Source organism: Trichoplax adhaerens, genomic scaffold, assembly GCF_000150275.1.
Source record: "Trichoplax adhaerens TRIADscaffold_7 genomic scaffold, whole genome shotgun sequence".
Classification (NCBI taxonomy): domain Eukaryota; kingdom Metazoa; phylum Placozoa; class Uniplacotomia; order Trichoplacea; family Trichoplacidae; genus Trichoplax; species Trichoplax adhaerens.
This window is the reverse complement of record NW_002060949.1, coordinates 3,732,219-3,750,372: the sequence shown is the minus strand read 5'-3', so window position 1 is coordinate 3,750,372 and position 18,154 is coordinate 3,732,219. Positions and strand designations below refer to the sequence as shown.

Sequence of the window (18,154 nt, the reverse complement as noted above, 5' to 3'; positions counted from 1 at the left end):
AACATCGAAACTGGAGAGACTGGGAGAAGTAACCCGAGTTATTATAGTTACACCAGAGATTTTTTTACTTAGTTAATTTACGTTTCCTATGTCACAAGAGAGGGTTGTGACAAATTGGTGTATATCATCGTATACATCTGCTCATTAAAAGCATTCTTGATCTACTCTTTCTCCGATGATATATCTCTATCTTAACAACAACACCTGTAAAGTGTGTTCGTTATACTTCAATAAGTCTACTTCGATCCTCCTTAACTTACTGATATCTATTTGACAATAAATCTACTTCAATCCTCCTTAATTTACTGATATCTATTTGACAATAAATCTACTTCAATCCTCCTCAATTTACTGATATCTATTTGACAATAAATCTACTTCGATCCTCGTCAATTTACGGATATCTATTTGACAATAAATCTACTTCGATCCTCGTCAATTTACGGATATCTATTTGACAATAAATCTACTTCGATCCTCCTCAATTTACTGATATCTATTTGACAATAAATCTACTTCGATCCTCCTCAATCTACTGATATCTATTTGACAATAAATCTACTTCAATCCTCCTCAATTTACTGACATCTATTTGACAATAAATCTACTTCGATCCTCGTCAATTTACTGACATCTATTTGACAGTAAACCTACTTCGATCCTCGTCAATCTACTAACATCGATTTGACTTCCACTAAGCCAAATAGTGCAACATAAGACAATCTTGGGCACTGGTCATACACTCATTGTACAGTACTGTACTGTACTGTAGTGTGAGACACCATTTTCCAACTCCAAATCTACAGTACAGTATGTACAGTACGTACTGTAAAGTCCTTCCAGTCATGAACTCCTGTACTGTACTGTAACCCTTATTACGATGTACTGTAGAAAAACGCCAGAGTTTATATAAGTATTTTTGACTTTAAGTGCTAATATTAGTAGCTTGGACATATTTTATGTGCATTTAAATTACATATTCGTGTAAAGCATCTTATTTCCAATCGAATGATACCAAATTTGTCTAATAAGGACTTGAAACTATAATTTCATATGATTTCAAACAGTGGGAAAGACTTATGAGACACCCTGTACAGTACTGTACTGTACTGTACTGTGTACAGTGTACAGTATACTGTACATTATACTGTACTGTAGTACTAGATGCATTTCCCAAAATACTCCAGCTAACGTGAGCCCTTCTCATTTCGATGCTATCCTCATTTACAAATTATAGTATACCCTAGTCATTCAATTATTAGTAAGGGTACAAGAGTAAATATAGGGTATATGATCAGAAAAGAGAAATGTATACAGTACTTTATCACCTTTAGATGACATAAAATGGACTTTATGGGCTTGAAAATGCTCATAGTTTTGCAGCTTGGATAATACAGTAGTTACACAATTACTTGCTAACCAACTAATTCGAATTCTACATAATTACTGCATTTCTAAATACATTTTATCAAATTGGAAGAAAAGTTTATAATTTCGTAAAATCATTACTTGATAACCAATGGATTATCCCACACCTTCAATCTCTCATCTATCAAGAAAGCCTTACGTAAACTATGTCTACGATGCTGCTGAAGATACTTTCCTATTTATGGATGCATTGCAAAATGATGCGATTCTGTTAAAAGAAAGAAGGCAAGTCTAATATGGCTAACATGAAGTTATCTTTACCATTATTTTCTCGCAGTACAGTACTGTAAAAGATTCCTCGAAGATTGAAGCTGTTACCTTTTGTAGCCCTTTAATTTGTATAGAGGTTGGTTCTGGTTCTGGTGCTATAATATCATTCATATCGAAAATATTGGGACCTGAATGTTATTATATGTAAGAGACTTGATAAGTGCTAAAGATGAAAACATTCAACATATCTTTTATGAATGTTGATTATAACGTTAGGGAGTAAATTGCTGCTGTTTGACTTCAAATCCTTCTTTTTACTCTACCTTAGGGCTACCGATATTAACCCTATCGCAGCTAATTGCACGATCGATACTGCAAAATTGAACGAAATGCCACAATGTGAAGTTATCATAACAGATCTGGTATGGGAATAGAGCTTTTTAGTCATCTAGAAAGCATCGCTTAAGTGTTTGATGTTGCTACTTCTATTTACGTTTGCTATTAGAATATTGCTACAAACTGCATAATACTATACGCTCTTACATGTTCACGCGTTTGTTAAAGGTCTATGTAATTACGTGTAGGTATCTGGCTTAAAAGATCGCTTAACTGGAAATGTAGACGTGATATTATTTAATCCTCCATACGTAGTTACACCTTCCAAAGAGGTCGATTTTAACTCTCCTTAGTAAAATGTATGAAATTACGAGTAAATGTCGCATTATCCCTTTCTTAAAGATTTCCGGAAATGGCATTGAAGCCTCTTGGGCCGGCGGAGAAAATGGAAGAGAGGTCATCCATCTACTAATAATTATATAATCTTGTGTATATAATTATTACTCTATATGCTGCATTAATAATTGATAATCCTACATTATAGTGAAATAAAGTTAGGACATTAATATCTATAATTAAGTTGAGATTTTTTTTACGACTTATTCTAAAGGTCATGGACAGACTGTTTACCATAGTTCCACAACTTCTTTCGCCTAGTGGATTGTTCTATCTGGTTGCCATAAAAGAAAATTATCCAGGTATTTCGAAAGTTGCCAAAGTCTGGTAATTTTATCCATCTCCTAGTAATTAAACTAAATGATTATCTAGTATTATATCTATAGTATGTCAATTACTAACTTGAGACTACTAAATGGCTGTAATAAACAGCGGCTATCTTCACTACTTACGGTATCTCTTAACGCTAAGAAGAAAAATAAGCGCATTGTTTATTTGTACATGTAGATGAAATTATTAAGACAATGAAGATGGTTGGTCTCAGTGGTGAAATAATTCTGTCTCGAAAGGCAGGGCGTGAAAATCTATTTATTTTAAGATTTGATAAGGAAAATTCGTTATCTTAGAGTCAAGATTAAAAAAATAGTATCACTTTACATTTTAGAAACAGTTATGCATTTCATTACTACTATTTTTTATTAACTTAAAATCATTCGATATCAATAGAAAAGTAATTACGAAAAACTTAAAATCAAAAGTTGGAAAATCTTTACTGACATTTAAAATTACTTGTATAAATTTATCTGGATATATTATTGGTTTATGTTTATATCATGCCTATTCCTTCAATAAAAAACATAATCTTGATGTCATATTCAGAGTGATGTATTATTTTTAGTGTGATGGCGCATGCCGGGTTTGATGCATTTTCGGAATGTCATTACCTTATCCTCTGCCATAAATGCTAACAACTAAACTTGGGTCCGCTAGTAAATAGCCAAATTGTTTCATTAATTATTATTTGGTAACCATTCATATTAAATCTCACATCCTTAAAGTACTTACATAAATGAATTCAAGCAAATAAAATTCTACATCACCGTTTATGCGAACTATGGCCTATGATATGTCTGAGAATACCGAATAATAAAGGATTCTAATTTTAATTTGTTCATTGAGAGCTTAATTCCAATGCAATCTGAATTGCGTACTGTGCAGCGTCTATGTATCACCATATTTTGTTCAGGATGAAATAATTGTGCGTTAAGTAAACGTAAAAGTTAGTGAATTATGCAACTACATGCTATAGCTACGCACGTTATCCTCTCAAAAATACAGTAAATCAATATCAGCATTTTAAAACTATAAGAAAGCAATTTGAAAGGCCGCCTTACTGAAAATGGGTTGAACCTTAAGTTAACTTAACTCTAGAGTTATCAGTATATTTAGTTATATCGAATCGTTACAACTACAATCTTAATCATTATATAATTCAAAGAGAAAATTAATGCGGCAAATTCATTTTTGAAACTATGATTACGAGAAGGTTCAGTTGTCGTATTATACGGGTATCTTAAAAGAAAATCGTATTAAGCAAATGAATAATTCATATCATTAGTGGTATAGTACCATTCTGTATGCAAGCAGAAACAGACAATGTAATTGAAATTATAAAATCATAAATACACGAACTGTTCCTCTAATGTGCTCTAATTGAAATAATAAATTATTTATAAAGATTTAAAAATAAATGATTAAACACATTCTGCGTTAACAATCTTTAAATTTGCAGATATATTAAATATTAATGCCGATAATTATCTGAGCCATTTTGTCTCGAGATACGAAGATAATAACTTAGATGTATTAGCTTTCAATTTAACGGCAGCATCACAACACTAACAGGTTTTGGGATAGTGACTCATTCTTGAGTAGTGCGCATAGCGGGTAGTACTTTTGCAAACAAATAAAATGTACAGACATTAGGATAACGCGATAATGAGCACTTACGCTTCTATCACGTTCTCGTATAGTCAAGAATGTAATTATATTATGAATAGTGCATTCATTTAAATCTTACTATTCAAGCTCAACTGGATAAGATTTAGTTCTGGTCAGTATACTGCTATAATTACTATAGGATAATATCAAGTACACGATTGGGTGTCAAATATTATCGCTATGTATTGTAGTCTAGTTGCTCGCGCGAAATTGTCCTATTGCTCTAGTTAGAGTAATTTTGACTCTATGAAAACAAAACATCTTTAAAATTTTTATATCGCAATTAAAAGAGAAATAAACGTTGAAAACAATAGCAAAAGTCTTTCTTTTTCTCGTGAACTTTGTTTTTTGATATATATGAAATGATAACAGAGTTTTTATTGTTTGCCTTAGATTGTGCTGATACACCCGATGACATGTCCACTTAATAGGAAATAAGTATACAAAGGTAGTCTTAACCGTAGGGGGTAAAGTTCATAATACAGTGAGTAGAATTAAACCACACACTAACCTTTATGGAATTAACTTCAATCCAAACTCATTGATATAAGATATAAAGACCTACTGACTGTACGATACTCTAAGATTATCTACTACTTCCATCCTACCATGGCATCTAACGAAGATAAAATTTCAACGAATTATCGACCAATAACCAAATCGACTTCCTTAAGAGAAGACGAGTTAGCAAGTAGCCATCAAAATGCCTGTATGGTACGAGAAAATATCAGACGACTCAGTCGAGAATTAGGTGAATTGAAATCCGAAATAGAATGCAAAAAAAACAAGTTAAATCAAGTTAACGAAGAAGTGGCCAAAATAGCCGTTAATATTAGGCAGTTTCCTCATTCTATGTCACGTTCAAAGTCATTACCAGAATGAAATGGTTTAAGCTGCAATCGTATCTTATGATGAAGAGTTTTATAGACAGTATATAAAATGTTAAAGGTTATTGTTTTAGTTTAAATGTTACTCGCATGCTTCACAAATTCTTGTTACTACAACGATAGAAACTTCATTTTAAGTGTTAAACTCCCTACATTAACATTGGCAGATGCAATTACTCTTCCTTCGATATTATGATCGATTAATATTCATTGTACTATTTTTAAATCCTAACTTTCTTTAATAATACTCAAGAAGCGTAAATTGGCTGCTATATTATATATTTATAAATATATATGTACGTATATAGGATATTGACAGTAGACAATCTATTTTATCGGTCTAAAATAATACACTTCTATCCATCAGCTCGAATTACATCTAATGGATGATATCAGTCAGATAGCTCTTATCAACTTTCTTATATTTGAGTTAAAACAAGGAAAACGTCACTATTATCCCCCACATTTGTGCACTATAACAACATTTGATACAGTAAAGGATAATTAGGTGATTAATCTAATGATGTGCTAGAAGTATAGACATCGAAATTGTAATAATTGCTGGCATCATAGTAACCGCTCCTACCAATTTTAACAATCTTGAAATATTTTATGGAACCTATTAACTGCTATTTAACGGTTTCAACTATAACCTTTCTTAATCTATTTGTTTAAATTGATTGAGATGCCCTTGCTTTTTAATCGTACCACACATGTTTTCAATTATCTCTTTCCTCACTACTTGTTCACAGTTTTATTTATAAGTCTTTTCTTGATTTGATTAAGGAATGTGCTTAGAATGAGAACATTACTAAATGATATAGTCCATTGTATTATTGCACTGCATACGAGTATATAATATAGTAATAATTATATTTAATTCTTTAATAAAGTATTTAAAATACACGTATTCGCAAAATTTAACATTTACGCATCGAGTACGGAATAAATTCTAGATATTCTTTCTCGTTCCTTTCGCACCCTTATCATTTTACTACGATAATTGATAGCTCCATTTATCTCTTCTATTTCTGCCCACATAATTTTTCCGCATGACTAAGCGTTTAATTTATCCTTCCCATCTAGAGTTCAAATTTCATCTGTAGTTTCGTTTGTTAGATCCAGTGCACGTGTATCCTTTACGACTTGAAACAGTCATCTGGATACGAACGAATGATAATTATAATTAATATATAAGCGATTGAAGAATGGATCAAAGCATTCGACTTACATGTATTAACGAAGTATTCTCGGCAAGTCCTTTCAAGGGATTAAAGTGCTCAATGCATTTACGTGATATGCGTATATCGAAATCTCCTGTCTAGTACAGTAATTACAATATCGAGATGTAAATCGATGGCGATATACTGCAGTTTACTGTCTAATCATTGCATGACGATATCCAACGATTGGTAGGTATATGCTCTTGAGCAAATGATCACGTAGAAGTACTGTACAAAATCTACAAAGTAGTACGACAAACCCTGCATCTAAACCCTATTCCCATAACTTGCGTTGCTTGTTTATTATTGTTAATAATTATAATTACAGACGCCAAACAGAAACAATGTTACAATACAGTTTTTTTTTTATTATTGTTGTTCGCCATATACTAAATTGAATGTGGCCTTCCAACCGACATTGATCATATCAAGGTGCAATTAGGCACAATATACAGTAAATTCAAATGTTCTATTTTATCTTATACAACTATCCCAATGTAGTGACGATTGAGAATATACGTGAAATCGCCGAGAAAATTCCACATATACGGATTAAGAAAGTATTCATTCATAAAAATACTGTAGTATTAAGTTTTGATCGCCTTGGAAGTTACGGTCAGATAAGTTACTTTCAGCTAGTTTAATCACCAAATGACCGTCTACTATGAAATTGATTGTATACTCTTTTACATAGCGCATTACTAGTTACCGGTATAACACTGATCAAGCTACCGGTGAGCAGGTAGATAGGAGAAAGTAAATATCAGGGAAATGAATGAATTTTTAAATATAATATAGAAGTCGGTCAAGAGCGTTTTCATTAAGCCTAACTATAACGATGCTCAACTGAATATTATATTATTGTGCTATACGGCTGGTAGTTATCCATGTTAATAGTCAATTCTCGACCAGTGAGTGTACTGTATATCGCAGAAGTGAAGCTGTATGGTCGCTGTTCGCCATCCCATCGGTCGATGATCTAATTTATCAAAGATGTGCTGCTCGAACCGGCCAACTTGATGACTGTTGTTGGGATGGACTTTTCTCTTTTACTGTATATCCATATTGATTCTACATGTAATGTTATTTACTAGCATACTGGAGATCACTGCATGATACTATCCAATGTACATCTAGTTACATCGTTTCCAACTGTGAACGTGATCACTTCAATCAATAATATAATATACAGTAAGAGCCAAAGACAGAGCAAGGTGATTCATGCCCAAGGAAAGACAGATCTCCATTATTTTATAGTATACTGTACAGCACGACAAAAAATATACTTCAATACGCAACATCGGAATAGTAAGGAAGCTAGGGAAGGACACACGAAGAAATGCCAAGAATAAGAGTAAGAAATATTTACTACTGTACGATCCAAAAAACGAACTGGATCATGGCCTTCTTGTCATAGCCATACAGTACAATACTCCAGTGTGTCGATTTTTCTATATTTCTATCGGACTGAACAGGACTGGATTGTAGAACTATTTTAAGAGCTTTTTCTACGGTAACATTGATGTTTAGGGGGAATTTCCAGTGAACTTAGACTACAGCATATCAGTGTTGTGTTGCTTCTGGTCTTCCAAACTTCTAATTTTTCTACCAGCATTAGGAGGGGACATGAAAATTTTGCAAGAGAAAATTTCCCCCTAAAGTTCAGAAAGTCCTTGGTGTTCTACAGTATCGCTACAAGTTGTTTGGTATCGTATGCTTGTTTACAGTATAGGAAGAGCTATGGTAAGATTTAGTAGGGTTGTGTGTAAAAACTTTGAATACTGTACAGTACGGTACAAAAACAGAGTGTATTGTACTGTACAAGCCACAATATCAAGTATAAAAAGTACTGTAGCAGCGTACCCTGGACCTGGACTGGACAAGACGGAAAGGACAGGGTTGAGAACTCTTCGGATGGACAGATTTTTCAGGGGAAACGAAGCCAAAAATGAGCTACTTAGTGTGGATCGTCTTGCATCAAATTCTTCTTAAATCTTCTTAATCCCTTGTAGTCATTGAAGAACATTCACGACTTGATATCACTGTTTTGAAGCAGGCACTTAGTAAAATAGAATAGATTTCAATATAATATGGCTCAATTTAGAAAAATAAGCGAATTATTACAGGATCGATCAACCCCTTCAGGACATTCCAACGAATAAAAGTGTTTGGAACAGTACAGTATATTAGACACACATCCATGAGACACAAATGTCCGACTGTCCGAGCCGATGTAATTGCACTGTACTGTACGATATGACTTGCCCATGCCCTTCCATGCGAGACCATGCTGGCTACTGACTTGCGAAAAATGGAGGATTAATTCCATTTGTACTGGTGGACCAAATGGAAAAGGCGAAAATTAAAGTTATCTCAAGAAATCCTGCTGATTATTTACGTCAAACACGACATGATATTTTTAAGCAGCCTAGAAATACTGATCCAAAGCTTCATCCGTTCCAGGCTGCACGCGAGTATACTAGAGCGCTCAATGCAGCCAAGTTAGAACGATTATTTGCTAAACCATTCATCCATTCACTGGATGGACATGCTGATGCTATTTGCTCACTAGCAAAGCATCCCGTTAGCCTGTCTTGTATTGCGAGTGGCTGCTGTGATGGTGAAGTATGTTCATTCCTTCGATACATAATCTAGATGGAGACACTGTTAAAACTCATTAAATAGCGATAACATTAAGATGGGTGACCATCCACTCTCTTCTAAGATGGACATGACTATTGTACTGTACTATACAACCGAATGAAGTCATGGGTTCCAAGACGTACTTTGTGACTACCATTTTAATTACTACAACAAATTGACACGCTATCGCTAGAGCGATTTGAATGATCTGAAGATAGATCTATCAAGGCTAGTGGCTAATGGCTGTTCTGTCTTTTATAGATTAGGATATGGAACTTATCGACAAGAAAATGCTTATCGGCTGTCAACGCCCACAGGTTGCATAGCGATGGATTATCATTTAGACAGTGCTGTACAGAATATAGCACAGTGATTTCAGTAGACATATTTTCTTGTTGCTGTAGTTATTGCATAAATGCTGTATTATGATAGTAATGGTAGTTCATCGTCTCTTATTTACTGATGATTAAACACAATAGTAATAATAGATTCTACTTGATCTTTGATTGTATCATACAGTGGTTTTGTCCGAGGCCTATGTATATCTCCTACAAGTCAAAAGCTAATTTCGGTAGGTTGGACAGCCCATAATAACTTGAATTGATTAAGAAATAACATTGTCTACCACCAACAACAGTAACGTAATTTGGAGGTAGACTCGCCTAGTGCAATATCAACAGATCAGTGCCACTCGTATTTTATATGCGTCACAGTTCAGTCCTTGATAATAATTGATATACCGCTCAATCAATAAATAACCTACAGTACTTAATAATATTACCACATACGTACTATATGAATGTTGTTGTCAACTAAGATAAATATAGTGATAAACCGACAAGTCAATTACAGTAGATATGTTGCATAGATATTAATTCTCTTTTTATATCGCTAAACTACGCATACGTATGCACAATTTACACTTGTATTAATTTCCATATCTTGCTGTAGGGTGGAGATGATAAGTCAATTAAAATTTGGTCGCTAGATTTAGCTACTAAGAACTCTTTAAAGGAACCGGATATGACAATATTGAGTAAAGTAGGGTGACTCAATTCGTAGCTTCGTACCAACTTTAATTCTAATGACATTATAATAACATGTTTATCTGCAATATTTCGTCAACAATTACCCTACCCAATACACTTTCTTTCTATCTATTCAATCTGCTTCTGCAGTATGCCTTTTAGCGTTGCTTCCTTTGCGAGCATTTTCATTGCATGATGTTAACCTAACGAATTACTTTTGTATTCAGAATATATTCAACGCTATTGACCATAGCTGGAAGAGTGATATATTCGCTACATGCGGTCAAGTAGTTGAAATTTGGGATGAAGAAAAAACCGAGCCTATTCGATCTTTTACGTGGGGCATCGAAAGTCACATCGGTGTCCGATTTAATCCCATTGAGGTACTTATTATATTCAATAAGGTTGATATTTATGACTAATTTCAGAATAATGAAACCATCATTAATAACTTGAAATAAAGCCAATCAGTTTTTATATGCTATTCAACTTTTATGAATAGACTAACGTATTAGCATGTACGGGCTCCGATCGATCGATTGCTTTATACGATGTACGAGCTTCAACACCTATGAGAAAGGTATATATTGATATTCGCATACCAAAATAAATTTTACAGCTTTCATTATTACTCTAGTGAACGCTTATTAACGCCAATTGATCGTGTAACTAGGTTATTCTCGAAATGAAGACAAATACAGTTGCATGGAATCCTTTAGAGGTTGCTGATAAAGTGTATTTTCCATTGCATATCGACTGTATGTACTATTACGTGTTATCTAAGTTTTTATTTGCACTTTTAATATAATTTATCATAGGCATACCATTTCACTGCTGCTAATGAAGATGGCAAGTAAGTAATCGAGTTAAGGCTTAAATTTCGATCTAACTAAATATTTACGATAGGCAGTTACTTAAAGAAATTTTTATACCATTTGATGGCGTGATCATATAGTAATAAATATATCATCAACTCCTTATAGCTTGTATACTTTCGATATGCGTCGTTTGGATTCAGCATTATGTGTCCATGTTGATCACGTTTCTGCAGTTTTGGACGTTGACTATTCTCCGACTGGACAAGAATTTGTGTCTGGTAGTTTTGATAAAACTGTTCGCATTTTCCCTGTTAACAAAGGAAAAAGTCGGTAAGTTCACTATTTATTACCGTCTTTGGATACTTTCGCTTTGCTTAATAGCGAAATTTCGTATATGAAGTTTGAGTCTATGAAAATTGATTCGCATCTTAAATGTATTTTACTACAAATTTATAATATTCAGGGAAGTATATCATACTAGACGTATGCAAAGGGTATTCTGTGTGAAATGGAGTATGGATAATAATTTTATTGTCTCTGGGAGTGATGAAACAAACTTAAGGTAAAATAATTGCAAGAAATTTAAAGAAATATGTTGTCATGTAATCGATGTACCTTGGTTCTTGCAGATTATGGAAAGCGGATTCCTCAGCTAGACTCGGAGCTGTACGTATAAAGTCAATTACTTATTTTATTTTCATCCCCAGTCGTTGTAAAAAATTGATAGCAATAATATGTTTTTCTTGGTATTCTTTAGCTCACCGCAAGGCAGAAGGCCAGTAATAATTATAATAAAAAACTGAAGAAAAAATTCGAAAATCATCCTCAAGTAAAACGAATCCTAAGGTATAAATATAACTTTTTACTGAAACATTCATCCAAACTGTAAGCTAGATTCAAATGGCAGTGACCAAAATTATATATCTATTAACTTCACATTAGGCATCGTCACGTTCCGAAACCGATTCATAGAGCAGCAGCCGAAAAAAGAGTCATACTCGATTCTCAAAAGAGAAAGTACGATATCTTACTATTATATAGTAGTTTGGAAAACAGCTATAGCGATGTTAACTGTAATGCTATATCTACCAGTATTTACTGTATGTTGGGTGCTAAACTGTTTTTTTGGTTGCTCTTTAGGGAGGAGAACAGGTTGCGGTACACCAAGCCAGATAAAGTCGAACGTGTCCCTGAAAGAAAAAAGCATGTCGTTGGTGAAGAGGCTTAAATTTTGCTTTCTTTCGATTTAACACAACACTACATGTAGTGTAAAGTGATCTAAAAGTTCAATTAATATATTTTAAAATAGCACGTTGTAAATAATAATGCCATCTCAATGCGAAATCGTTGTTCATTATTCAAAACTTAAATTTGCACACGTGTAACTGTATACTGTAATAAATAAAACGATTATAAGCGGAACCATGAGTATGCTGTATTTGTCGCATTACTAAAATCATAAAGAAAGCCAAGATTCTCATTTTTCTTATATCATTTCTGGATATAATATCGTACTTTATTTGAATACAAATGCAACGGTGCTACAGTGTATCTCCATCAAAGGCTAATAAGCTTATTGTCAATTTTATTAATTTCTGTAGCCATAACCGAACTGCGGCGAATGAGCTCTTATTAGTATTTATACCTCTACTGTAAATAAAGTCTAAGTTGTCTTGAAGATAGCAATGATCCTAACCCTACAATGCATGCATACCCTTAGAAAGATAAATCTTTGGTCTACGACCATAATGATTTGCATGATCAATTAACTTTAAGTGTCCTGAAAATAATATACAGTGACTAATCTTAAGTATTCAAGCTTGACACTACGATACTGTTCTAATGTGTAAATTAAAATAATATTAAGTTTAACTTAATGTCATCAAGTATTCGAATGGACAGTATAATGATGGCTAGCTAAAATTAATAAATATGAGAAATTAAAATGACACCCAATTCCACTTTCCACATTTTCTGTAAGCGTACGTAAAGGGGCTATTGATAGTTGCAGAAGATCTCAACGATGTTCATTTTTACCCGCAGGATTTTAGAATAATAACACTCAAGATTTCGTATATTTATTATTTTATTATTAAAGATAATTTTAATCTATATATATGATTTACTGGGCATAAGTTTTTACCGTATATTTTTATATGCCTACAAAGAAACGCACAATTTCACTTTCGGAGTTTGAAAATTATTACAGATTAGCAGAACGTTATTTTCATCTCCGTTACGGCTATACGTAAAGCGCTAGTCAAACTTAAATGAAATTAGCTGTATTGATAAGCAAAATCAACAGAAATTAATTCTTTTAACCATATCTAGCAATCAATTTACAGCTATGTAATTAAATAATTCACCGATGTACAAGTATTTTGTTACATAAACTTAAATATAATTGTAATTAAATTAAAAAATTATCCAGCAAAACTCCTTTAAATTGATAATATATTAATAAATTAGCAATGTCATACTTATTAGTTATTGCCTTTAGAAAAACTAACATCTCGAATATACTTACATTACGTGAAGTATTACTTTTACCCATGTAATGTAATATCCAGCATTTATACATATTTCATATACCGCTACATTTTAAATATTGGCAGCAGTACCCATGACAAATATTTATATATACAGTACACTATCTACTTTACACATTAGCCCCTTCCAATTGAAAAAAACAAACTAAGAAATTAAGAATAAATACATGACATAAGCGCTATATTAATATTAAATGGTAGTTCATAAACAGAAGAAATTAGTAATATACGTTGAATGAGAATATCTTAATTACGTCGACTTAATTTACTAAAAGACCATGACCTATGGTATGTCTCGAAATGAGGCCTAATAACAATCTGATAAACTGAAGGATATATTATAAACCATTGCACACAATTCGAATTAATAATAACTGAAAAACAGATTAAACTAACGTGGCCAATACCCGCAGTAGCTAAATAAGACGGTATAAAGGCGATCCAGCCTAATAAAATACATAGTAAGCAAAAGTTAATGTATTTGCCCTCATAATTACAATATGGTAAGTGGCGTACTTTAAAACTGATATAAGTGGTGAATAAACATATCATAATAACGTAGACGATACTTGTGGTTGCTGGAAAAGAAGAATCAAATTCACGTGAACATCCAGATAAGATGCGATCAGAATGTTTATAATTTTTCACAGACGTTTGAGGGGACGTAAACATCCAAATGCCTAAGATAGTGACTTGGCCACATAATATTGCAAATGAGAAAAAATAACGAAATCCCCATGACTGAAAGTACCGAATAAGGTAAGTACTAGCAATTTTTTCTTCTTGATAACCTTTAAACATTAATGTCATCTCTCTCAACGTAATAACTAATAAAACAATGGTATAGTTGAGTCCAAAATAGATGGGTTGAATAGTGCAAAGAACATCAGTCGGTTCACCAATGTATAAGTAGCATAGCAAAAAACCAGCGTTAACCAGAATCCACACAACGAAAAGATAGCCTTTACTAGTAGCTTGAATCACTTTATGATTTCGATTCCAAATTAAAATACCAAGAAATAAAAAATTAATAGCTATCCCAACATTAGCAAGTGTGATGATAGTTATGGCAACGGCATTATTCCAATTAAGGAATTCAATAGGCAATTGCAAACACTTTGTTCGATTTAGATTTGTTTTAAAACCTAATTGGCATTTCTGGCAACTTGTTGCATCTGTTGTATTACTAATAAAACCAGTTGAACATCTTCGGCATCGCCAACAACAACTTGATTTCCAAGTTAAATATACAACTTCTTGACCAGGACTACATTGTTCGCTACAAGTCGATATCGGTAGATTATGTGTCCATCCATTCCAAATAATATCATCATCTTTCATCACTAATTCCATCTCTGAAGATTTATTATTAACTAATTGCCAGTGACCAACAATTTTATATTTCATACGACCAAATGGCTGACGATCAGGTTGTAAATTAACAACGACAAAGTTAGGCACTGGATCACCATGATCATCAAATTGAACAACATTTTTAGCTTGATCTATAAATGTTTGATTATTAATAAAAGCCAATAATCGACTTGGATCAATTGGTTGTTGTAAATGTTGATTGCCATCATGCCGTAATAATTTATCTAATCCATGTGCAATTGCATAGACTGCGTTGATAACGTTTTGTGATTTACCCATCGGTAAATCATCAACTTCAAACTTGATCAATTCGTTACGATTTAGTTTATCGCCATTAGATTCAATTTTAGTGTTATATCGATCGTAAAGGTACTGATAAAACCACGGATCTGCGATCGGATTAGGCGGTGCGAATTGTTTAAGATAATTTTTAAAATAGTCCATACTAGTAGTTTGAGGTACTACCCCTAGCATACCGCCAATAACACCCGGTGGCATTCTTGTAATATAACTAGAATCACCCCATGACTCGCTTGCAATCCACGTTCGTCCAACTAAATTTTGTTTATCAGCTTCATTGAGTAATAACATGGCGTTATATTCATCGCTATAAAAAACGATTACAGTTGCATTACTTTGCTGCTTCAATTTTTGGATAATTCGTGGTAATTCGGATTTTGGATTAGACGCTGAAAATATTTCGCTCACTGGTGATGTACAAATGCCTAAGGCAGCAGCTGCTTCATGAAATAATTGTATACCCTGGCGGCCATAAGCTGTATCAACAGCAATGGTCGACACATAAGTCCAATTAAAGTAGCGAATTAATTGAGCGATAGCCCGAGCTTGTTGAACATCCGATGGTACTGTCCTTAAAAACGAACTATAACGTATTTTATTACTCAATAATCGACTAGTGGATGAATAACTTATGACTGGTAAACAGTATACGCGCAATATATCAACTACCGCCATAGAAATATGTGAACTTGATGCACCGACAACAGCAGCGACTTGTGATAGCTTAATTTTATTGACACTACTAAAAATATCGAAATCATTTCTCATCACGAGCGTGCCATCAGAACTATTTAAGTACGATGCAACCGAAATGTCTAAATCCGGATCAACAACATAGTCCATCGAAGCTTTAATAGCACGCTGTAAATTATGGCATGTATCACGAATATCGTAGCCTAATGTAACAGTAGGCAATAACTCTGTATTATTATTAATACTATCAATAGCATACATCATTGCTTTTACCCATATTGCGCCTTTTTCGGTTGTTTCATTACATAACGTATGCGAAAGCTGATTTTCAATATGGACAGGAAATAGGCCGCCGATAATAACATCGCCATCTTTAACCATTCTACCAATTGCCGCATTTGTAGTTGATACTATCCCAATAACTAGGATAATACATGTTGAGAGCCATGATAGCCTATGAATTCGTTTACTACTCCACATAACGATGTTGTTAAGAATTATTTCTTGGAAGAAAACTTTAATATTCGTAAAAGGAGTTCTACCTATCTGAACAATTTAACTGCAATTTTTTCATCTATGATTCATTGCTTATAATGATTCGTATCACTATTTTCTGAGTGTTATTTAGCAATCGATACTCTACATCAAATTCATCTTTAACATTGCCACAATGTAGTCCATGTGTCAAAAGATTCCTCTATTGACGACGAGAACATGACTCATAAATAGAGCCTATCACTTTTTTTCAATCAACAAAAATCCACTGTTTGTCTAGAGGGGAAATTCTAATCCGTTGAAATAAAGAAGTATTTTGGTTGACTATGCCTAAACTATGTCTATCGCTAAACATCGATCCCATCCTTCGTAATGACCGTGAACTAGCTATAAACATCTTATTAATATTGCATTGTTAAGTAAATGAATTATTGACCTAAAGTATTGTTTTTATGCCTTATTCACTATCTTTTGTAACGCTATCACGGTATTATAATTAATCAGTGTCCGACTTAATTAACACATTATAAATAACAGGCTATTCTTCAACTTGCTATCCTTGTATTTCCTCTTATCAACGGTAGATAAATGTAAGGCAATGTTGGTGTATTATCAATTGATAGTTGCAGTCTAGTGAAAAATGATTCTTACAAACATATTAAGATAACTTGAGAGATTGGTAGATTGAAAAGCTTAATAAAGTATGAAAATTCGGTTGTTATTTTAAATCATAGTTAAAATTTTCTGATTGATTATTGTATGGTAGGTTAATATTATATTAACATCAATCTCGCATATTTTGTTTATATATGTCATAAACAATCCCTGAAGAAAAAAATGTATGGACTCACTGTCAGATGCATGAAGATCAATCATTAATCAGTCGAAGTTAGTTTTGGCTTGAAAGATGTTGATCTCGTCCATTTACTGAGGCATATGGGAACTTAGGTAATAGAAAACTATTGTAGAACTAGAAATTTTCTTACGGTACTTATATGACTGTATACTGTACAGAATTTTTTCTATTGAGATAAGTATTTAACTATTCGAAATATCTGAGAATGTTACCAAAAGTATTTTATGCCCTTAGTCTCAATCCAACGGCATTTTTATTAAAACTATTTAACATATTCAATAAACATTCAATCATCTTGCCACACGATGAGCATTAATACACTTAAACTTATTGGACATAGGTAAACTTAATTAGTAGAAAACTATTGTAGAACTAGAAATTGTTTTACGGCATTTACATGACTATATATAGAAAATTTACGATTTAGATAATTATTTAACTATTCGAGATATCCGAGAATGGTATCAAAAGTACCGTACGCCCTTAGTAGTCGCGGTCCTATGGTACTTTTATTAAAAATTATTTAGCATATTCGATAAACATTCAATCATCTTGTCACACGATGAGCATTAATGCACTTAAACTTATTATTCACAAAAGCTTTACAAAATTACTTTTATAGCGATCTAACATACATTGAATTAAGCAATTAGCGTTGAAATTGTTCTACTCTATCTCATCCTGTACCCCTGAAGGCATAAATAATAATTAATTATCCACTTTCATGCGCAGAATATCAACTGATATCTCTATATTAATAGTTCTCCTACCATCTTAACAGTCAATAAATACAGGATGGCAACTGTATGTCAACAAAGGCGTATTATTTGGAAGGATGATGCTTGCAAAAATGATAATTTTAGCGTAATACATATAGAGAGATACTCAGTAACGTCGCTGATATTAATTAATAAACT

At 33.1% G+C, this 18,154-nt stretch overlaps 3 protein-coding genes across 3 annotated transcripts; 2 read left to right on the top strand and 1 right to left on the bottom strand.

Annotated features, from left to right (window-relative positions):
* Positions 1–1,519: 1,519 nt before the first annotated feature.
* On the top strand, positions 1,520–2,996 carry TRIADDRAFT_50516 (uncharacterized protein; the record flags this gene model as incomplete). The annotated part of the gene is made up of 7 exons (XM_002114382.1): positions 1,520–1,638; positions 1,756–1,842; positions 1,967–2,060; positions 2,223–2,306; positions 2,377–2,430; positions 2,585–2,672; positions 2,878–2,996. 7 exons carry the CDS (start codon positions 1,520–1,522, stop codon positions 2,994–2,996), a joined length of 645 nt encoding a protein of 214 aa, XP_002114418.1.
* A 5,831-nt stretch (positions 2,997–8,827) lies between these two features.
* On the top strand, positions 8,828–12,198 carry TRIADDRAFT_50515 (uncharacterized protein; the record flags this gene model as incomplete). The annotated part of the gene is made up of 13 exons (XM_002114381.1): positions 8,828–9,106; positions 9,386–9,493; positions 10,076–10,165; positions 10,380–10,535; positions 10,655–10,732; positions 10,826–10,873; positions 10,971–11,005; positions 11,136–11,300; positions 11,434–11,532; positions 11,600–11,636; positions 11,728–11,816; positions 11,913–11,987; positions 12,111–12,198. 13 exons carry the CDS (start codon positions 8,828–8,830, stop codon positions 12,196–12,198), a joined length of 1,347 nt encoding a protein of 448 aa, XP_002114417.1.
* Positions 12,199–13,822: 1,624 nt separating this feature from the next.
* Positions 13,823–16,351, bottom strand: TRIADDRAFT_11108 (uncharacterized protein; the record flags this gene model as incomplete). The annotated part of the gene is made up of 2 exons (XM_002114055.1): positions 13,823–15,916; positions 15,965–16,351. Coding segments are annotated over 2 exons (2,481 nt in total), but the record flags the coding sequence as incomplete, so codon positions are not given.
* Positions 16,352–18,154: the final 1,803 nt, after the last annotated feature.